The following is a 23,859-nucleotide window of genomic DNA, read 5'->3' on the forward strand; positions in this document are numbered from 1 at the left end:
TTAATTTATGTGCCCTTTAAGGAAGATGCTTGTAGTAAGTACATGCTTCTGCAGTAATTGATTGCATTTTATAAAGTGAAACTAAGCTTTCTGCATATGAATGATTAAAAGTATTTTTACTGGAATTAATATTCTGAAATTATCAATTCTGAAGATGTAACTTATAGGCCCTATAGTTGGGAGTAGCAAGGGCTCAATATCCCAGAGGTCTGCCTTAATACAATTACTGTATCCTGGTTACTGTCTAGTTTAAAACATCCTTACCAAAGACTTTAATATTATTGTTTCCAACTCATCATATGCCAGTCATAGAATACATAGAATAAACCAGGTTGGAAGAGACCTTCAAGATCACCGCATCCAACCCATCAACCAATCTAACACCACCCAAACAACTAACCCACGGCACCAAGCACCCCATCAAGTCTCCTCCTGAAAACCTCCAGTGATGGCGACTCCACCACCTCCCCAGGCAGCCCATTCCAATGTGCAATCACTCTTTCTGTATAGAACTTTTTCCTAACATCTAGCCTGAACCTCCCCTGGTGCAGCCTGAGACTGTGTCCTCTTGTTCTGGTACTGGCTGCCTGGGAGAAGAGACCAACATCCGTCTCTCTACAACCTCCCTTCAGGTAGTTGTAGAGAGTAATAAGGTCACCCCTGAGTCTCCTCTCCTCCAGGCTAAGCAACCCCAGCTCCCTCAGCCTCTCCTCATAGGGCTTATGTTCCAAACCCCTCACCAACTTTGTTGCTCTTCTCTGGACTCGTTCCAGCAAGTCAACCTCCTTCCTAAACTGAGGGGCCCAGAACTAGACACAGTACTCGAGGTGCGGCCTAACCAGTGCAGTGTACAGGGGCAGAATGACCTCCCTGCTCCTGCTGTCAACATGGAGCTGATCTTGTTTTCTGTTGTTTCCCGCCCTCTCTGTCTTTCCAAGAGGTATTTAACTTCTCTGGCAAACACATTTCTTGGTGTTCGGGCTTGAGTCTTCAACTGCAGAATTTCTCTGTGTGTTTTCTTCAGTATGAGAATCCTTTCATATATCTGTAACTGGTAGTTACAGAGCTTCAAATAGTAACAATTCTTTTTGTCTGTATTCAATTTTAACACTCATATAGTTAATCTTATTTGAGTTTCTGTGTATATGCATTTTTTCCCCCTATAGGGCTATCTACACTTCATTACATCACCAGTGCTTAACTGGACGGAGAACTTAAACATGGTATCTCATCTGAGTATTGCAATCAGATGGGACTTAGTTTCTGTAAGTTATGAAAGCTGTATCCAAAACAGGACATCTGCAATATAAGAAACTTGATGATGCTTTTATTATAAGTAGGACAAGTAGGATAAAAGATTAAAGGCTGTAAATTCTTTAGAAAGTTTTAAGTTGCATAGGGGATAGCATCTCCACATAAAAGGAATCCAAGTTGAATCTTTGCTTTTAAGGAAGGAACTGTGCCTGCACAGACAATGGAAAACAGTCCTGTTACTGGTTTGTAAAACTTGTAGCCCACTGAAAACTTTATTCAGTATGGGACAAATAGTTTTCCTGTTGAACTTCATAGAGTATACTTAGAAATGCAAAATGGGTAGATCAGAGATGTAGTAATTGGGCGATATTCTTCCAGGCAGACTAGGCATGATGTTAAAAACAGGCTTTTAATGGATATAGAAGAGTACAGATTTCAGAAAAGAGTATTTCAAAGGGTGTTGGTGTCTTGCAGGTGTGACTGATGTGCCAGCAGGTGGGAAATCCCTCTTCATCCATGTCCTTTGGTGCTTTAAAAAAATCTACATATTGTTATTAATGCAGTGGTGCTCTGTCCAGATTGATACTCTGTACTGGACCTGCATTGCATTTAACTCCTGAGCAAAGTGGCTGTGGGTCAGATGCTTTCTGTGAAGCCGATGGTACACGGTAGCTGATGGGTGACTAAATAGTGTACGTGATCTGGGAAACTGGCCATGTGCATTTCTAGTTTTTCCCCCCTTACAATCTGTATCTTCTGGATGAATGATGAAGTCAGTAATCTCTTTGCCATTAGCTGGCATCGAGCAGTGTCTGTATCAGGGGGTGCTTTAGTATTTCCAGCAGTGGATTCACCAAGTGAAATTTGAATGGGCATCGACCCTAAATGCAAAGTGAGGCCTGGATTTGTAAATCTGTGTCGTGTGTGGTGCCGACTCTAACGGCTTCCCTTTCCTGAATGAATGTGGCAGTATCAGTCCTGAAAATGTAATCTGTGGTCTAAAAATCTTGGGGCACTTGTTGACAAGAATTGCTTGATTATTCCCTTTTCCTACTAGCCTTGGAAGCCAGCCTGATTTTTTTTAAAGTTCCCCCCCAGTTAAAAAACCTGAAGCTTCGAGTACATTTGTTAGGTCTCTGAACAAGCAAAAGTGGAAAATGCTGGTTTTCATAAGAAATAGGAGACAGAAATTCATCGCTCTCATAACAGCCAGGGACACTACTTCTCCAGGGTAATAAGAAATCACTGAAATTATGCAAAGCTGCTCTCAGCTGATTTCTTACTGTCTTGCTTCACTGATTTTTGCTTGACCAGACGTGCTGTGCATATTTTACTTTCGACATCTCGTCGTTGTCAGAGAAATAATGTTTTGTGTTGGAACAATTCTACTTGCTGGTGCTTTTTCTGTGCAGGTGATTTGATTTGCTTTTTAAGCTTTATATTGCAGTTTGTGTATAGGAACAGGTAAGCCGAGTTTTGATGCAGATTAGAGATGTACAGTACAAATGAATTTTTTCTACTACAAATGGGTCGTTGATTCCAGTGATAACAAAAAGAAGAGAGGAGGAGATGGCATTGAAGTCAGGCAAATGGGGTTATTTTTGTTTCTAAATCTGTTGCTGCCTGAATTCTTGTAAATATGAACCCTTTCCTCTTTTTTCCACTTGAAAAGGAAATATTAGGGAAGGAAACTGGGATGTGGAAGAATGACTACTAACTTGAGAATTGTAGTTGTGGGAAAACAGCTTTCTGACTGAAGAGGTGGATTAATTTTATTTCTACTGCAGCCTCTTGTACATTTTATATTATTCCTATTTTTGTCCTCTGTCCTTTTTTCCTGCCTTCACCCTCATTGCTTTGTTTCTTCCTTTAGGGTGTTTTCTTGAAAATTACTGAGAACTTTAAAAGAGATTTTGTTTTTACAAACAGTGTTCCCAGTCTGAGCCTCCTCATACTAAAATGGAGAGATAATACCATACACAGAGTTCTAGATATTTGTTAATAGTTTCATGCCCTTTGTTAGAGAGCTCTCAGTTTGTCCAGGTAAAGCTGCCATCAGGGTGAAATAGAAAAAGGATACTTTGAAACCTTTCTGCATGTGGAAAGGTAGAACTACAAAAGCAATTATGTAATTGCTTTAATAGTTCCTTTTTAAATGCTCCTCTTTGTTACCTACCTGAGGATAGCCAGGAAAAGTTAAAGTCTTCAGCAATGTCCATTCCTCCGTTTGCTGGGTTTGCCCTGGATTTTAGCCAGCTCATTAATAAATCATTAACTGTGCTTTAATTTTTTGCAGATGATGTAATGCAGACCACTTACTGTGAAGTTGACTTGGACAAGGGGAGAAGAGATGCATTTGTATATGCTATCAAAAATCACTATTGGTATCAGATGTATATTGATGACTTGCCAATATGGGGTGAGTGGTATTATGCATGAACAACTTGATTGCAGCTGCAGGAATCATATGCTAGTGGGTTTCATGGAACCATTTAATGACTAAACTTCAGTACAAGAATCTCACAAGTATGTAGAACTTACATAACCAAATCATATAAGCAAATTAAAGGATTATTACATTGAAAGAGAAGCAGGATGGCTTGTAGTACTGAATGGCAAGAACAGTGAAAAGCTGTTTTGTTTCTCAAGCACTTGTTAGGGTGAAATTCCTTAAAGTGTTCAAATGGGTGGTAATTAAGTCAGATCTAAGGTCCATGTTATTGTGTTCTTTAATAATAACTTTCATAAAAGTCTTTCAGTGTTTAAACTTTTTGTTTTACTGCTAGCTCAAGAGCTGTTTGATTTATGGTAATTTAGTGGCTTTTAATGGTTTTGCATGTGCAGTCTAGTTATATGAAGGAGTTTCATTTTACTTGTTCTTACGCAGTTCTTAAAACTGCTCTTGCCTGACTGTTATTAATCTGAGCTTGAAAGTACTTCTATCTTCGAAAAAAAAAGTGTGTGTCCTTACTGCTCTTGTCTCCTAAGCTGTTTTTTGTAACTCCCTTGTAATCTGTGATCACATACTGCTGATTTCACTGATAGCAATCAACCAAACCTCCCAAGCCCTAACCTCCCTGTTGTAGATAGAAACTGAAAGGAAATGAAAAGCACCTCAAAATGCTCTAAAATAAGGTCTTTGTTAACTTGTGTTCTGTGAAAGAGTTAAAACCACACAAAATAAATGAAATCCCACAACACCTACAAAAATACAGTTCAAGCCCCTTGACAAAAGTCCTGTGACAGGTAGTATGCTGAATAATGCTACCCATCATTCATTCATTCATTGTGTTGTAGCTCTTTCTTTAAATTTATTTACTTATTGTCTTTTAAAGCAGCTATCTACTGAACAAGAGCTCCAGCCAGATATACTTGTGCTGTATCTATTATCTGTGTTTTGCTTTGTTTTGTTTAGTTGCATCTGTTTTTAAGAGGTAAGATTGTAATGCTTGACAGGGAAAGTACTCCTACAGTATTTGTTCTTTTCAGGCAGTTTGCTTGCAGTGTGTAACAACTCTGTTTGGAGGTTTGGAGTAGACCCTGGTTAGTGTGGCACTTACTATATTTCTGGTGCAATTTCTGCTAGGCTTTTTAGAAACATGCAAGAGTGACAGTTGTCATAATATTTTTTTTATGCTTTTTGCCTTGCAACAAAAGATCAGTGGATGATTTTCCTAGACTAGTGGCAGCTATGTAGGCTTTAGACTGCCAAAGAATGGCAGATGTTAAATGAATTCTTTGGAATCCTGTGTGGCAAGTTAGTCTTGGAGAATTTCTTTTTTTAGGGCTGTTTTTTGCTGATCTAATTTGGTAATATTTTTTATCACCACAAATACTGAGGAACTTACTACACTTAGTAAGTCTTCTACACAGTGACTAAATTTTATGCACTCAGCCTAAAAATGCATTTTTCTGTGATTCCCTTTTTAAAAAAAATACTCTTCAGTAGTATGCTTTGTATGCACAAGAATTCATTGCTAATGCTACAGCAAACAAACCTGTAGTACTAGGTATTGTCTTTGTATGATATTAAGGAGCTGACTTTTAGTAGTTGTTTGGAACCAGGCTGTCAAGTTATGATACTTAACTGAAGACTGTGGCATTGTAGTACTGGAGATGATTGTGCAAGGGTGTAATCTGACATCAGGTGTGAAAGCGAGTGGCGCTGGTGATTTTTGGTCTGTATCTCCTGGAGGCTGGATAAAACTAGCAGGACTGCAGATTGGTCAGTCAGTATCAGCCTGTTTTTTATTTTAAAACGTGTAATCAGTTCTTGATGAGTTCCTAACAAAGGAATGGACACCCCTGAGCTGACCAGACTGCAAGTCTGAATGAGTCTTTCTGACCACTGCCTTCCAAGTACGGTTTGGAAGACTGTGAACATAGCTATCTGTATTAATTTTGGTTTTGCTGGGACTCTGTTCAACAGGAATGTGTCAGTGCTGCCTTAAAGCTCTGAGACTTGCTACTCACCAAACAGTTTTTATTATAAATATTTCTGTGTGAATATGGCATGAGTGGCACTGTACACGTGGTTCCTACACATTGCTGTTGTCTTTAACTGTGTTGTGCAGACTTGTCTAGCACCACATAATGTGGTGGTAGAGATACTAAGGAAAACTAGTTTCTTTTGCTTGGCTGAGTGTCATTGCACAGCTGTTTAATTTCAGTAACTGGAACAAAAAGCATCAGATCTACTTAACACAAGACTAAGAGCTTCAGTAATACAATGACATCTCTGAAATACACTTAATGCTGAGCAGGGTACAATTTTTGTTTTAATAAGGCAGTATCCTGAACCAGTTACCCTCAACTTGCATTAAAAATGCCATGTACTGAAATGTCTTTTTTGTTGCTTTGTGAAGGCTATCATGTCAATCCACCTCACTCAGAATACCATTTCTGAGAGCCCTACTAGACAGCATGCATTGTATGTGCTGTATCACTCAATCCTCTGTTTTTTTAATTGTTGACTTGTAGCTAGATTAAACCAAAATTTTCTTCCCTAACTAAATGGTTAGAGTCCCCTTTTTTTGTGCTACCAATGGAAAGTAAATATTCTCTGAAGAGTTTAAAAGAAAAACATTCAGATGGATTATTAATGTTTGCTGAGAATTTTAGACAACTTCTGTTTAATTCTGGTCTTAAAGCAGACCACTTGCTTCTGGGCTCTTCCAGATGGATTTCTGGCACTCATCCAATCTCCTTACAAACTTTAATTAAGCTTATGGTTTATATTCTTCATAGTTTTCAATTTTAGTAAGGCTTACTGATGTTAAACTCATATACACAGCTGTTAATATCTGAAATTCTCCTTAGGAAATCCTCTAAATACCCAGTAAGGAAGATGCCATTTTCAGTAAAGAACTGCTGATAACTAAAAGTAATGACTTCAAACTGCTTTTTGAGAGTTTTTGAATGTTTGCACTTAATTTCCTGACCTGAAGAATGCAGTAGGTCATTTAGGGTGTATTCAGATGATTCAGTTTTCTCCAGAACTGCTGTCCCACACTGCAGTGGCTGTGCTTGACTGTCCTTGTTTCAGGAGACCTGCCAAAGTACATGGAGCACTGCTAGTTCCTTCCTTCAGGTAGTGATTGATCAGAATGTCCTTTTAGTAGTTTAGAGGTCTGTGTTCTCATGGGTTTAGATACTACCATGGGAACAGATGGTGTGCCAGGTGTTAGGCTGTATGGCATAGGCACAAACTGGTGGATTTTGTGTGGCTGGCATACACAAGACAACGCTGACAGATGAGCAGGAGTAAAAAACATGACAGAAAAAAGTACAGGTAACGCACAAGTGCCATTCCATCATATACCTGCTGCTTCTAGACAGCCTGTTTCATATCCTTCACCTACTTGTTCTTCCACTCCCCCTCACCTTGAGTAGCTTGACTGCTGTTTTTATGTGTTCTTTTGTATGATGGCCTTGACATTCACAGTCTACAAGTGTCATCTTTCACATGGCGACTGCAGGTTTGACCTTTTTATTTCCTCAGCATACTATGTTTTCTGAAAATTTTCTGTAGTAGATTAGACGTTTTGCAGTAAGTTATTGAGAAGTAAGAACTTGATCATGGCCAATATTGGGTTCAGTTGAGTTCTGATGCTCCAGGAACATCTAAGCAGCTTTCCATGTTGGAAGTAATAACATTTTTCAAATAAATGATAACTTTTTGAATTTTTCAGTAAAAGTAACAGAGCAGTCAAAAACTATCATTCTTGGCAAGTATGGGATGCCTGTGTGCAAGTGAGAGCAAAAAGCATATGTTGGGCAGTCAGCTAATGAGGAATACAGAATGAAGTAAAATTATTAAGAGGAAGAAAAATGAGTGAAAGGAAACTACAGAGGTCTTGGCTAAGTTCTGTTCAGGGAAATTGAATCTGTATTCAGCTAGTCATTTATCGGGTAGGAGTTCCCAATAAAACTAGGAAACTGTTGTTGTATCTTCTGCTTCTTCTGAAGTGTTTGTAGCTAGCTGCATGGTTTTTTTCCTCTAACGCCATTAAAAAATGTTTCTTGCAAATACCTGTGGTTTGAAGGTGTAATCCAGGTATTGCAGCTGAAAAAAAGAGCATGAAAGGTCAGCTGTGTTCTGTTTACTGTAGTTCTGTTGCTTCTTCAGCTGGCAAAAATGTCATCATGCATATTAAAAAAAAAAGAAAAAAGATTCAGAATATTTGAAAAGCAAACCTCTAATAGATGCTTGCACTTGTTTCCTGTGCAGGCATTGTTGGAGAAGCAGATGAAAACGGAGAAGACTATTACCTTTGGACTTACAAGAAGCTTGAAATTGGTTACAATGGAAATAGAATTGTAGATGTCAATCTGACTAGTGAAGGAAAGGTGAAATTGGTACCAAACACAAAAATCCAGATGTCGTATTCGGTAAGTACCTTGCTGATGCATCTGTAATAAGAAACTCTGCATGGCAAAATATCTCAAAAATAGGAAGTTGTGTCCTGTTGTGGTTTAAGCTTTTCCTGGAGCCCAAAAGCCGAGTGGAACAGATTTAGGTTGCCTCCCCTTTTCACTGTAGGGAAAGTAAGTTGGGCAGGAGGAGAAGTGAGGTGTAAAACATCCAAAGAACAGTCTTGCACCAATTTGGAAGTAAAAAATGCAAGTTTAACAAAAACTAAAAGGTATTTAAGTAAAAGGGAGGTTACAGAGGTATAAGAAAAATATATACAAAACCAGTCGCAGCTAGCAAAGGATTCTCTGGATGGAAGATGGATTCTCTTTGGATGCAGTCCCCTTAGGTGTCTGGGACCGTGTGGAGCTGGACCTGCCATGTGGTTAACAGCTCACAGCAACAGCGGAAGAGTGTCGGAGAGCCGAGGACAGGAGAAAAAGGGCTGAGGCAGCAAGCTGCCTCTCTAAAAAGGGTTGAGGATAGGAAGTGGGAGTGGAATAAACTTTGACCGGGGAGGCCCCTTCCCGGAGGATGGTGTGTTTGTGTCCAACTGGGTCAGGTTTGTTTGCCCACCTGAGGCTATTTTTTTTCCAGCCCACTCCTCCTGGGCTGGGCTTAACCCAGCACATGTACCTACACATCCAGCTATGTTAAAGGAAGATGCATCTTCACTCCTTAAAATATTTTTGCATTGCTGAAAAACCTTGGTTGTTTTATTAAGAATAAAGGTAAAATGATGGCTTTTGAAACACTTCAAGCAAACTGAAGCTTCTGTAATCTGCAGAAAAATGTTTTAGTGGGAATGGAAGATGTCCCAAAAGGTATGGAGATTAGAGGTGTAGAGGACCCCCCAGTAGATAGGCATTTTTATAATGTTTGGAGCTCTGATATTTGCATTATAGATTTGAACTGGATTCACAGCTAGGACCAAAACCCACTGTTGGCCTTCATACTTTGCAAGCAGTCAGTATCGAAGCTTATTTTGTTTCTGTAATTCCTGCAGAAATGTGTCCCATTTATGTAACTTTATTAGTAAGGTTTTCTCTGAAGCCCTCTGCCATTATATTGAATTTCTATGATAAAAGACAATGAATAAACAGTGTTTGCTAATCTGATTTTTTCAGTTTGTCATTTTTTTTTTGATGTTCCTTACATCTGTAGTGGTTCACATCTTGTTGCTTTTCTACAGTGTTAGCAGTAGGTGTCAGCATAGGATTTTATTTCAGAAGGTATTCTTGGAACTATTACATTTGTCTTGTGCTGAACAAGTTGTATAGTTTGTAGTGCAGGTAATCGTTTTTTTCTACTATATGCTTTCTAGAATGACATTTAAAATACAGAATCCTTCAGGTTGGAAAAGACCTTGGAGATCATCAAGTCCAAGCTATCACCCAACACCATCTAATCAACTAAACCATGGCACCAAGGGCCTCATCCAGGCTCTTAAACACCTCCAGTGATGGTGACTCCACCACCTCCCTGGACAGCACATTCCAAAGGCCAATCTCTTGCTGGGAAGAATTTCTTCCTAACATCCAGCCTAAACCTCCCCTGGTGCAGCTTGAGACTGATCTCTCTATTTCTACTGCAAAATTAATAGAGGAAAATTTGAAATTTTCCAATTCAACTTCCACCAGCATTGTGAAGGTGAAATCTCTGCAAATTTTGAGGTGTGCAGGACTAAGCAGCTGCCAGGAATGAAAAGTAACATTAGATGTTCCCTTAAAACACTTCAGAGTGTCCAGAGCTCAAGACTTACCTATCCAATTCTGTTGACACCAGTGGGCAGTTGCTTTGCTGGCATGTGTGTGGTGTTAGTCTGGTGGATTTGTTCTAAGCAGTACTTCTTAATGGCAGATGTTCTAATGAGAAATGTATCTGCTTAAAACAATGTTGAAAGCTATTAATGATTAGAACTACTAATCTTGAACAAGGTTGTAATTTGAACTGAAGAATATTGCTCACTTTGAGGTATGATATTAATACTTGAGCCTTGGGGTTTTTAATCTGTCTCAGGGCTGTTGCGAGTGATACTCAATTGACATTTATGTTCCTCCTTCTAGAGTGAATAAGAGAAAATCTGTTGGAAAGGATAGTACCTTGTCACATATTTTAAAAAGATATGCACCAGAGGGCTGCATCTGTTTCAGGGTCACTAATAATCCTAATAGTTCCTCATCCTGGCATGCTTTTGAAAGAATCTTAGTGTAGATGTGTTTAATTTCTGAAATTGCATTTAAAAAATGAGGCAAATCTTGCAAGACAATCTGAAAAGTACTTTGTGCTACTATGGTAGCACCATATGTATCATCATTAGTATGATTAAATCTTACAAATCCAAATCAGTCCTCTGTGCAGCTACTGGAGTAACTGATAGCAGTAATATGCTGTTACTCTGTGATAGTATGGCCATAAATTCATACATATACTGGTTTTAGTGTTATTTATTGGCAGTTCAAGTGTCTAGTTTGAAGAATTCTTCCAGATTTTTGGCTGCCGCTTTCAGCTTGTACCTTTTAAAATTTTAATGCTTGTCTTTTAGGGCCCAGCTTGTCCCCTTTCATCCAATTCCCTTCCAGCCATCGTCTCTCAATATATGCCCTTTTCTCTCCTCTTGGCATCTGTTGTAAATCTGCTCTGATAACCCTTCCCTCTAGATGCTAGAGGAATTTTGGGGAACTGTACTCAAGAGTATTTAGGTACAGATGGTTTCACTGAATACCGGCCTCAGTGCATGGCAGCAAATCAGCTGCTGTTGGGGGAGCAGAAGTAAGAGGATGTTGTCATTACTCAGTGATGCACTGGTGATATTCTACAGTGCAGCACATGGAAATTTTGAGAAAAGGGAGTGTGCTGTCAGCAAAAAAACCCAACAACCCAACCCACTTTGGAAGGATGTGCTGCTTTCCAGAACACCATTCTTGAACATATTTAATTATTATTTTCTACTCTAAACTTTGTTCTGAAATTTTGGGGAAATTTGGGAGGTATTGCCTCATCATTTTACAAATATCTAATGTGGGACATAAACATATTTGAATTATTCATTTGACAAAACTGAAAATTAAGGTCAGTTGATGGATTTTGATTTTGGCACTTTCAGCATGAGTATCCTTAGGAGCTCCTATAATCTTGAAACGTTTGTTTGACAGCTAGAAGTTAGCATCTTTGAGCTTTGCTGAGGCAGTGCCAGACTGATTCTTGTTCTTGGTTGTAAGCATAGGCAGGATTAGATCCATGTGGCAAGGTGGCCGACATTCATTTCATGTCTGACATGTATCTAATCAGTCTTTAAGAACAGTAGTCCATTGTTTTTGCCAGAACCTAGGCTCATATTGAAGAAAACATCTAGATTGGATGATTTTAAAAATGTGGTTTGAGTTTCTGCATGTAAGTATAGCTGAAAATACTATGATGACCTTTTCAAGTATAAATATTTCTCTCTTTAGGTGAAATGGAAGAAATCAGATGTGAAGTTTGAAGACCGATTTGACAAGTACCTTGACCCATCTTTCTTTCAGCACAGAGTATGTATTGTTCTAAGACAAGCTTAAAAAATGCCCCTCCAAAATGGTTGCTTTACTTCAGAATGTGTCATGGAATCTTTGGATGTCCCAAGTGTTTAGGGACAATGAAACAGGCAAGTCTAGGACTGCAGGTCTTGCTGCTCAAGCAGGATGGCTCCAATTTTTTGGAGTGCTTCAGTAAATGTGTAGACAGTCTTCAAGCCTGCAGCAAATGCAAAGCAGCTCAAGAAAATACTTTCACATGATAAGAAGCTATAAAGTTTCAGGGACATGACTTGACTATACATCTTGTATGCTGAATAACTGCAATTGGTCACAGGTACACTTTTTTCCTGAAGAAAATGGAAAGCAAAAAGCATTAGCCTAAATCAGCTGGCAGTATTGGTTGTGATGGGTTACACTTGTGGTTATCATTTCTGTAAGAAAGTTCTACTGAGCTGTACTACTTTCTGAAATGAGAGGTTTTGGTCATTAGAAGATGCACTTGTCAGAGTCAAAATACTGCTGCTGCACATCTTGGTCCTGTCCAAAGCAATGGTTCCTTTTGGGTGTTGGCTGTGAAAATCTCTTTTACTACTTAAACCTCTTACCTAGAAAAGCAGCCGTAATTCCTTTACCAAGTGAGTAAGTGCAGCTAGTTGCTCAAACTCTGCTGGTGTTTAACTAAGCTGTGGTAACTTCATTGAGAGCAAGCTTGAGTGTTGAAAAGCTTTATGGGTGGTGGTTTACAAGCCAGTTTTAATGGGCCTTTGTACAAACGTGGCATTATTTACAATCTGGCTTTATTGTTACTTAGCTAATGCTGACAAGCTGTCCTGCTGGGAACAATTTAGCCTTATTAGAAAAACTTGGAAACACATTTACAGTTCCAAACCTTAGGGATGTGTTTTCTCTTTGTAGATTCACTGGTTTTCAATTTTCAATTCTTTTATGATGGTGATCTTTCTGGTTGGCCTAGTGTCTATGATATTAATGAGAACTTTGCGAAAAGATTATGCAAGATACAGCAAGGAGGAAGAAATGGATGATATGGTAAGATCCACATTCAGACCCTGTTCCTATTAAGGATTATTTTATCTTTGTATATTCATTGTCTTAGCAGCTGTGAATGGCTTTCTTCAGTTGGACAGGAAACTGCCCTATGTGAGTCTTGAAAGTGGTGCTAGCTTTCTTTACATGATCCTAGGTCACTACCCAAAATTTTGTCTGTAGTCACTGTGTTAATGTTCATACTCATGCTTAGGTTAAACAAGGTCCATGATGAGTGTGGTGTAATAGAGGCCCTGTGTATACTTCTAAGCACTTCAGAGGGTTTTAGGGACAGGGAGGGAATCTGATAGGTTTTACTGCATTATGCATTCAGGTAGTAATTTTTGTTGTTTTCATAAACACCTGAAAAGTAAACTTTTCTCTTAGATTTGATGCATTCAGAACAGCAGAGATTTGTGCCCTTGAAGTTTCTTTAATAAATCAGACCTTTCCTTTATACCTAGCTCATGTATTTGTCATTAATTGTCGTGACTAGATTTAAATTTTTGTTGTTGTTGTTCCTAGGACAGAGATCTAGGTGATGAGTATGGGTGGAAGCAGGTCCATGGAGATGTGTTTAGACCATCCAGTCACCCTCTAATATTTTCATCGCTTATTGGTTCTGGTTGTCAGATTTTTGCTGTGTCTCTTATAGTCATTGTTGTTGCAATGATAGAAGATTTATATACAGAGTAAGTATAATTGTCCCATGTCTTCTGAATATAAAAGCTTAATTGAACAAAATTACAAATTGAATTTTCTAACTGGCCTGGAAAGAAGTGTTTGATTGTTAGTCTTGAGATAGGTGTAGTATTGAGAAGGACTTAAAAAATATTGCATTGCAACTTTGTCCTACTCTTATCGTGGGAGTTGGTCTCCTTTAATTTTACTCTTAATGGTTGCTTTTCACATGATTCATTATGAAAGTAGATTGTTGCTCTTCAGCATTACAGGTAGGTAGTATGGAAAATAAATATTAAAAGATACATATTTTGCTCCTGGTTTCTTCTGGAGTGATAAGATACATTACTATATTTCTTACTCTCATTTCCTTGTGGTGTGCTGTCTTGTGAGTAGTCCTGTTTACAGCTGACTATGCATTAAGCCAATCTTACCAGCAAGTTTTACCAGGAACAGAAATGTATTTTCTTAACATTGTTTAGAACAGATACTGCTCATCCTGTGTTGTATGTAAAATCTCCAGCATCAGGTAGGTTGTGATCCTGGCTGGAGGGGTTTAATTTAAAACAGACAAATAGTACTCAAATTTAACATACCACTTACAGTTCAGCTAGTTGTCTTCCTTTACCTCTTATGTGCTTGAGTTTTTTGGTGACTTGACTTCATCTCTTTCTGTAATGGTGGTACTTTGGATACTGGTGGGATTTATTTATTTATTCCAACAAGTGCTTTGTTGTAAACAAAGAATAAAATTTCAAATCTCTGTTCTATTTTCCCTATAAGTACTGATTTTAACAAGTTGTAATACTTCTCGTGTGCCACTAGAGAGAACTCTTGTTTTTTAATTTAGCTGCCTTTTAATGGTGTGTTTCAAAAGCCACTCTGTAGTACCAGTATCATGGCATATATTAATTTTTCATGTGGTGCTATTCTGCCTGCCATGTGCCACATTTCTGTATAGACTTACACACTTTTAATTGGATGGCCTGCCAGCCCTTTAAGGGAGGCAATGAAACCATTTCAGAATGTGCACTGTAGGGAAGCTGTAAGTTAATAACAGCAATTGTAAAATGTGCCAGAACAGTAGTTTAAAAAAAAAAAAAGTGCACTTAGTCTTTTGTTGTAATAGGTCTTTTTATCACTTTTAGAGTGAATTTAATTCTGTATATGTAATGGAACAATGGACTAAATCTGCTGCAGGCATCTCTTATATTTAGGAAAATAGTGATGTGAGTGAAAAAAGCTGTAAACCAGAATTGCAGGAATGATTGCCTGTCAGTGTTCTTCAGGTCTGGCATCACACAGCTGAAGCCAACTGGAAATCTCTTAGTGAAATTTGTTCATGCCAGCTATTGTGTTGTTAATACCAGTTTGTATTTTGAGACCTTTTACCATTAGAATATTTGAAACATAAATGAGGAAGCTCAAGAACAGAAAAATTTGAGATAATTTGAGATTAGTGTCTACTGATCATTTTACAGATAGCTTGGATTTAGTTGTGTCAGTCTAGTCTATCCATGGTCACTGGGGATTTCACATGTGTTTCTAATTATAGGAGCTCTTATAACTAATTGCTGTCTAACCATTAGCTTTCTAAAATGGAAGCAAATGTTAGTTTAACACTCCTTTACCATGTGTGTGACTCACAAGTTTATGTGCTTAGTTCAAGCCATGCAGTCATGGAAGCTGGTTCTACCAAAGATTGCTTCTTTGAGTGGGGCAGGCATCCAGTAATGGTTCATCAAAAGCCAAAATGCCAATAGTCTGGAATCTCTCAGGACAACCAATTTGAAGAAAATACAGGGAGCTCTCTGAAATCCCTGTGCTGCTTTTTGCTATTGAAGAGCAACAGAAGGGCATGGAGAAATAGCTCTGTTCATGACCAACATTTATATCTTGCTATTCTTAGATGTGATTCTTACAAATCTATTTGGAGATGGCTTTGTGATTTAGAGTTGTTCAGCTTTGCCTGTAAAATTTCAGAAAAATTGTGCCAACATTTAATGAGGCCATAATTTAAAAACGACTAAGCTCTTCTGGTTTGACTACTCCATGCTGATTTGTGGCTTCATTATTGTATTTATAGTTTCTAAATTGGGTTTTCTCATTTTCTGTAAGATGAACACTTTAAAAAGTTAGTTTCTGAGGGATGGCAGAAACCTTATTCACAATTATAATATCTTTTTGTTAATTCTGGCCTTAATATTAAGTAAAGAGGATCTTTAATCTGCAGTAGTAGAATCTTACACGTAATGTAAGTCGTGTGAGTAGTTCAGGACACAAGGTGTATGCATCCAAATGTCAGAGGATTTTGATCAGAAGTGAGATTTTGTACTCCAGTCAAGATAAATGCAAGTTAGGAAAGAGTGCAGTGTCTTAGAACTTTCTCCTATACTGAATTAGACTTTCCCAGAAGCTTTGGATACAAACTGTTCTTGTGCGGATTTTACAATGTAAGCATTTAAAAATGTTTACATTATTAAATAAGATATTATTATAATGTTAAATAAAAAACTGTTTCTGTTAAATGTGTGTATTTTATGGTCATCTTTTGCACTAATACAATTTTCTGTTTCATTTACCCAAAAAAAATCACTTCTTGTAGGAGAGGATCAATGCTTAGTACAGCTATATTTGTTTATGCTGCAACATCACCAGTGAATGGATATTTTGGAGGAAGCCTTTATGCGAGACAAGGAGGTAAATTGCTGTCATGATTTACCTTTTTCATTCTGTTGTTAAATGGAGAAGTTACTGTTTTCTGCTTTGCACCAGTTTATAAAATGTCTTCCTGGAGCTGGGTCATTCAGATGCCATCCATTAAATGCTTAATAAACATAAAATATTTTGAGTATGTATAACTTGTTATTTCCTGTTTGATACTGGCTCCATTTTCTAACTAAATATAGCTGAAGTCTTTGGTTAGTCTAACAGTCGTAAGAGCTAAAGAACTGTTACCAGTTGTATCTTACGAATTGCTTGTTACACTCTTGTGTGTAATCCTTTGGCTCCTGACATCCGGAGTGTAATAGTCTCTCTTCCATAACATGCTGTTAAACAGTTCATCTTACCTTCTCCAGATGACTCCTGCATAGCCCTCCTTTACAGGTACCTGGGGGGTTATGTTTGCCAACAGAGAAAGGCTTAGTGTACCATAGTTACTAGACCATTAATTGTGGATGGGGAAAACTCTGGGTAACATCTTTTAAAGAAGGTTATGAGACTGTTCTGTATTCTGGTATGTGCTCTGCCTTATACAGAGCAAATTCAAAATGAGTATCAGTAGAGAGCAGAAGCCAAATAAAATCAACATAAGAAATGTGGACAGGCTATCTTCAAGTGCTTCCCACTATGCCTCTGAGTTATGACCAATTGCATCCTTGCAGTCCACCAGTTCCCTGTGCTGCACTAAAAGAGTAATCAATATCTATTATCTTCTACAGTGCTTTAGAAAAAAAAACAAACAACTCTGGTAAGTTTGCAAAAGAAAATTGTATTCTTCAGGCAGGACATACTTGGTAGTATTCAGCCTCAACTGCATGCTAATCTGCTCTGAATTTGGAGGTTAGATGTTTCTTTTCATGGAGTTTATATGTAAACCTAGTGATTTGTAGAAAAACAGATTTGTGTAAATTAGGGTTGCTGTTATAAAATGTACTGTGCTGTATAGTTGAGCTAGATTTGTAGGTGGGGTTTTTTTTGGTTGTGTTTTTGTTTTGATTTTCCTACAGATCAAATATGCCAAACCATGACATGCTGATTATGTTGGCTAATGGTGAAAAAACAGATGGTCTTGAAAAGCCTATGCTAGTTTTCTGGGGTTTATTTAGTGTATATTACAGGTGCATTTATGATGTATTAGATTTACATAATGGTGGTTAGGAATATAGAAATTAAACCAAACACTGACAATGGAAATTCTTTAGATATTGACCAAGAGAGGATTTTTGAGCTCCTCAGAGTCCTCAAACTTTGTAATAACAGCTAATAAGTGTCACCGTTTCATTTGTGCCTGAGTTCAGAAATTGCTTTCCTTCTATCTTTTCTGCTGTTGAAGATGGCAGATTCTGCTGTATATTAAATACTCTGGCATTTTGTTTTATGCCAGGGATAGGCAGTTCCTGTGTACTCTCAGTGTGTGAGCAGGGTCTTGTTACAGGGCCAGCTCGGCTGTCTCTGTCGCTACTAAACTGAAACTTAACATATACACTTACATTTCACACTCTGTGTTTTTTGGCCAGCTTAGTCAGCATGTGCTGTTCTTCAGCTGAAATGTTCTTACACTGTATTTCCTTTCTTGTCTTTTCACCTAGCCTAATAAATAGATTCATATGCTGCATCTTGTGAGTTGTCAGGAATCAAGTGAAACTGTTAGTTGGCTTTTGTATTGGTGTATTTGTTTCTTATTGCTTTCCTTTTGAGGGGAAGAAATCAAACATCTAGATTCCAGAGAGCCTGCTGCTAACTGTTCAAACAAAGTAGCACTGTATCTCACCAATCCTCTTGGAATTTTCCTTCCAGGAAGGCGATGGATAAAGCAGCTGTTTATTGGAGCCTTCCTTATTCCAGCAATGGTGTGTGGAACTGCCTTCTTCATTAACTTCATTGCCATCTATTATCATGCTTCAAGAGCTATACCCTTTGGAACCATGGTGAGTGATTTTACTGGAGAATTTAAACATCACTGTAGACACAGGAGAGCTACATTTTATTCTAAATAAAATTGTGAATCATAGCTTTAGCTTCCTAGTTAGAAATTTATTCTGGGAGGGATTTAAGGTGCTTCATGTGAAATTCATTTTAATAACTGTGGCATCAGCTGCTGAATGCCAGCAATAGTCTTCTCTCTGCTTAAAATGACACTTTTTGCTTTGTATTCAAGCTTAATGTTATAGCAGCATGGAAAGTTAGAAACTTGAATTTTCTTTTGATGGCTAGTGCACACTGGTTATAATCTAAAATGCAATACAAAAGGGTTCAAAGTGAAAGCTACTTCCAAATCATTGGAGTCAAGCAGGAAAAAAAACAAAGAATAAAAGATCAGGCAACAGTATGAAATGGAATGTCCTGAGATCTTTGTCTAGGTCTGAAGTCTTCAGAACAAGAAAGACATCAACCTGTTGGAGTGAGTCCAGAGGAGGGCTATAAAAATGATGAGACGGCTGGAGCAGCTCTCCTGTGAAGAAAGGCTGAGAGAACTGGGGTTGTACAGCCTGGAGAAGAAAAGGCTCTGTGAGATCTTATTGTGGCCATTCAGTAATTAAAGGAAGCCTATAAGAAAGATGGGGACAGTCCTTTTAGCAGGGCCTGTTATGATGGGGCCAGAAACGATGATTTTAAACTAAAAGAAGGTAGATTTAGACTAAAATATAAGGAGGAATTCATAGGTTGTGGATAGTGAAACACTGGCACAGTTGGCCTAGAAAGTAGTAGATGCTCTGTCCCTGGAAAAAAGTTAAGTCGTTTTGGATGGGCTCTGAGCAATGTGATCTAGTTAAAAATGTCCCTGCTGACTGCAGGGTGGTTGGTCTAGGTGACCTTTAAAAGCCCTTCTAACCCAAGCCATTCTGATTCTGTGCTCTGGCTTTAAGAAAATACTTTCACTTACTGAAGTGGTATTTAGTATCCCTTTATGGTCTTGTGTCTGTGTGTTAACCATGTCACTTGAAAAACAGTGCTGGTTGGATTACTTTTCTCATTTGATCATGATGACTTTTCTTGTTTCCTCTGGCTTTTGTCAGGATTTGTTGGTTGTCATGACCCTTTCAAGCAACCTCACATAACCCTGTAAATACAACATAGGAAATAATCATGAATTTGTTGTTCTAACCCCACTAAATAGAATGTCAAGCTAAACATGTTTATAAACTTCACTTAATTTTTCTGGCTTTCTTAAGAACTCAGGCTAAAATTCTGTCTTTGGATATGTTTATGTTAGTTGGTCAGTGTCCCAAAGGCAAATTGTATTGTTTTTTCTCTCCTAAGCTATCAGCCATATAAGGCACTGTCATGAAAGTTTACAACATTGATCTTTGATGTGTGCAAATAGGCTCTGTTTTACTGCTGAGCAAGCATTTATGATATCACATTTCTGACTTGTATTTCCATTTGGAGGTCAGGAGTGCTGAGGGAATGGAATTCTACCTGTGCTGAGGTTTGTCTTGTAAATCTATTTAACTGACTTGTATTTTAAGATCATAGAAATGTGTACATGGTAAAGCAAATGGGAATATAAAACTTGAGGGGTCACTTAATCAGAATGTTAGGACTCTTTATACACAGTGATTTTAATGATCTCAAGGTTTTATGAAAGTGTTTGAATCATTATGACTGTGTCAATAAAACTTCAGTGGCATTAGCAGACTTTTACTAGGAACAGGTTATGAATCGGAAACTTCATCAGAATAAGCAATGCTCTAATGACTTCAAATCAACTAATGAAGCTGGTTTATAGAAGGAAATGAAAACTGTCTGAAGCTACCATGTTATGCATCAGGTTAAAATCCCTGGGAAGCCCTCTGGCTTTATGGATAAGATATCTTTGTCTCTTTTCATTTTTGTTTTCAACGATGAGAAGCTTCCAGAATTCTCTAGTGCAAACTTGCTGCTGCTGCTGTCTTGGGGAAATAAAACCTCTGCCATCTAAATGTACTGGAACACAGAAATTACTTCCTTTACCCTACCATACCTTGTAACTGTCCTCCTTGATTTAAATCATTGGCAAGAATTAGCACCTCTTCTTGACTACTGTAAATCTGGGAAAAGTAGAAACTGAGGTGCTGAAAGAATTCTCTGAGCTAAAAGGCTGATGAGAGACTGTACTTAAATATAACATCCTATACTTGCTCGTTCCGCATTGCCACTTCCCAGTGAACTCCCAGGTAGTCTCCTCTGTGTGATTTAATTCCTTCTTCCAGACAGGCAAGGGAAGCTAGTCTTCTACACTTTGTCTTGAAATAATCAGATTCATTGGGCTTTTCAGGATCTTCATATACCTAACTGGAGTCTGGTTTGAACTTCAAAGCTGTTTGTCTTATATAACTTGTTCCTAATGTCTGATCCTCTCCAAGAAGTGGCAGGGACTGGAAAGGTTCAGAGCTTATTCCTGAAATCTTTCTTCAGTCTTGGGACTCTGCCTGTAGCCCTTTCAGATACACATGCAAGCTGCCTTACCTATACTGACACAAACCTTCTGTAGTGAAATACACCATGAGCCTGAACAAGTGCTTAATCTTTTCCCTGGGATATGCTTCAGTTTCCTTTCCCTTCAAAATACAGTAGAGAATGTGATAGATTTTATTCAAATGTGACAGCTTTGTAAACCTTAATGGTTTAAAGCTTTCAACTCCCTAAGCATATGAAGGAGACAACAAAGCCTCGATTTTTTTCTCTCATCTCTTCACCTTTATAGAAATGCAGCAGGTGCCGATCAATTCTTAGTTCTTTTGGAGCCCAGATGTGATTTTGGGGGGTGTTTTGTTTATTATACCCTGTTAGTAGTGAACATAGAGGTGTTCTGAAGGTATTGTATACCTTGGCTTACCTTCTATTGATATTTTTCAGTCTTTTAGGAGCATTTATCAATCATCTTTCTGTTTTGTTGGTTTTGAATTATGCAAAAACTGGAGCATGGAATAATTTAAAAGAATTTTAAATGGTCTGAAGTGAACTCTCAATACACATTTGAGGAGTGATGATATTTCTGTGCAGAAATACTGAGTAATGCAGAATTTCTACAGAGCACAGTGTAATTGAATTTGAAGGGTCCATTTTAATTCTGGCATTTCATAAGTTGTGACTGCTTATGTTGTTCTGTGTGTGATACATAATTTAAAGGTTTCCATTAAAGCTACTATGAGTAATGTAATATTCAGACTGCAGAATCCATGAAGCTTCTATTAAACTCCTTAAGATACACTATTTTTGTTTTGTTTGAGCAGTAGGTTCCTGTGTGGCTAATGCTTCCAGTATGCATTTTTAATGATTTAATTAAATAAGGTTATGCACACTAAATTTCTCTAGGGATTGAGACCCTAGTGTTTGCATCTTTTATACCTTGTTTAAACAAACAATAAAAAATGCGTTTCCTCTAACATCTTAATCCAGGCTGCAGCCATCCCTGACAGCTTTAAGTTGATAGGGGTATTGGCTGTCACTGAAAAAAGAGGACCTGGTAGTGCCAAAGATTTTCATGCTTTGAGCCAGATAAGGAAGTGCTCTTGGCTAAAAATAGAAAGAAGTCTAATTACATACATTCAGCAGGGTGCTTCTTCAGATTGCTTGAAAGTGACCGTGGAATCCTTAGTCAAAACTCTAATTTTTACTGAAAACAGACACAGCTTAATGCTTCTGCCTGGATTTTCAACAGCTCAATTTATTACACAAATCATCACCCTAGAGCAACAACTTAGTTGTAATAAAATTAATGACTCTTTATTTTAAGCCTTCTCTTCTGTGGTTGTTTTTTTTTGTTCTGTGTAATGTTTGGCCTGATGATGTATAGAAAACAGTTTCACTGTACAGATTCAGTAACCTCTGTATGGGGAGAGAGTCTCATAACAGTGTGCAGTTTTGGTAGCTGACAGGAAAGATCAAGCTACTGCTTTGACAGTTAATTTTTATTGCTTTTCTCTCTTGTGCATTAAGCAGTCAAGGCACCATAGCCTGCCAGGAGCTGTTTAATATTAGATATGCTCATAAAAATTTTAATTATCACCTTTGAATGAAGTTTAATCTACAGTTGTCAGAAAATATGAAACACATGGCACTTGAACATAAATGATATTCCCCTTGACAATGTTTCCTTTCAAATAAGGAAAACTGAATTCTGCACATTCACTCAAGGACAGCAGAATATTCTTTCCCCATCAAAAGAGAAAGGGGTTAGAAAGAATACAGGTCTGGTGAAGTTAAGAGTCTCTCCTATGGCAACTAAAAGCTCCAAGCTAAATCAGGTTCCTGTGTGTTTAACAAGGTGTTTTGTACAACAAAAAATGCAGCAGTTAAAATGAGATAGGTATGTTATAATTTACTGGCTTTGGAGAAAAACTCTTGTAATTTGTCTCCTCTAATATGGGTTATGGAGATCATGTGTGTGTTTGCTTGATGGAAAACTGCGGTTTTAGATGTAGTAGATCTGCCTGTTAGCATAAACTGCATTTTCTGCAGTGGTAGCTCAAACTATTCTCTGAATTTCTCTTGGCTGATGTTACAGTAATACTTTCCTTAAAAGGTTCACAAAAACCTATCTTGTGTTTTTGGCAATCCACGTTCTTAATCACCTGGCTGGTGGATAGTGGAGAAAATGGAACCCCAAATTTTGACTGGTAGCATTGTGACATGGCTTTGCAATTCTTGCTTGGGTTTCTTTTTCAGATTGGATTAAAAATTTTGCAGCCAGTGATTGTAGTCTTATGTGCAACTGCCTAACTGCTAAATATTGACTCCCAGGGACAGCTTGCTCTGCAGAAGTTGGAGAAGCTGACAAAATTTTCTGTGATGAAGTATCATGAAGTTTTCCATTTCTTTCCTGTGTAGAGTGTGGAGTATAGTGATTAGATGAAAACCGTAAAAAAAAATCTGTGGTTGGTCTGTTCTCTAAACTGATGCAAGAAAATGTACTTAATATTTAGTAGGAAGTTTTGCAGGAAATAAATACTGTCAATTTGATAAAACAGTTTTATGTTGACTAGTGCTACATAACTAGGAGTATGATTCTACAGCAATAACAACTAAGGGCTACGTGGGATGATTTCATAATCTTCATTTGTCAACTTATACCTGGTTTATTCATTTTTTGTTTTATCTTTTACTTCCAGGTGGCAATGTGCTCTCTTTGTTTCTTTGTCATTCTTCCACTGAACCTCGTTGGTACAGTTCTGGGCCGAAATCTGTCAGGGCAGCCTAATTTTCCATGTCGTGTCAATGCCGTGCCTCGTCCCATACCAGAGAAGAAATGGTAAAAATAAGGATAAATCCTAACTAGTCACTTCAGTACATTTAAAATTACTTCTCAGGTGTGATCATTAGAAGTTTTTCTGGAGTAACTTATTTTATTTAAATGGAGTTGTGCCTAGAAGAACAGCTCTACTGATGATTCCATAATATGTTTTTTCTGTCGAATTAAGCTACTATGGTTAATAGTTGATAGTGGATTTTACAGTCCTGGATCACTGATTCACATTTGGCCTGAAACGCACTTCAGTTTCTTATGTAAAGGGGATGGTCCCAACCCAGTTCTTATATAGGTATCTCAAAACTAAACCTTCCCTCTTTAGTTAATGCCTGTTACAGATTTAAGATTGAATATGCCTTGGAGGCAGAACTGTTCTGGTTAATGGGTCTGTATGTACAAGATGAAACATATTTGCAGGGTGATGGTGGGGAGAAGCTTGCAATGCTGCTCCTAGTTCTATGCTTGTTTTGATGGCACAGAGCCTAAAATACTGCAGG

General features: G+C 37.9%; 1 protein-coding gene across 1 annotated transcript in view; it reads left to right on the plus strand.

Moving 5' to 3' along the window:
• Window positions 1-23,859, plus strand: part of TM9SF3 (transmembrane 9 superfamily member 3) — a 40,582-nt gene that overhangs the window by 9,947 nt on the left and 6,776 nt on the right. The window contains exons 3-10 of the mRNA XM_054163583.1: window positions 3,551-3,673; window positions 7,985-8,145; window positions 11,620-11,697; window positions 12,598-12,729; window positions 13,252-13,418; window positions 16,013-16,107; window positions 17,929-18,059; window positions 23,226-23,365. Coding sequence (XP_054019558.1) covers window positions 3,551-3,673; window positions 7,985-8,145; window positions 11,620-11,697; window positions 12,598-12,729; window positions 13,252-13,418; window positions 16,013-16,107; window positions 17,929-18,059; window positions 23,226-23,365 — 1,027 coding nt within the window. The remainder of the gene's footprint in view (window positions 1-3,550; window positions 3,674-7,984; window positions 8,146-11,619; window positions 11,698-12,597; window positions 12,730-13,251; window positions 13,419-16,012; window positions 16,108-17,928; window positions 18,060-23,225; window positions 23,366-23,859) is intronic.

Source organism: Dryobates pubescens, chromosome 8 (genome assembly GCF_014839835.1).
Source record: "Dryobates pubescens isolate bDryPub1 chromosome 8, bDryPub1.pri, whole genome shotgun sequence".
NCBI classification, from domain to species: domain Eukaryota; kingdom Metazoa; phylum Chordata; class Aves; order Piciformes; family Picidae; genus Dryobates; species Dryobates pubescens.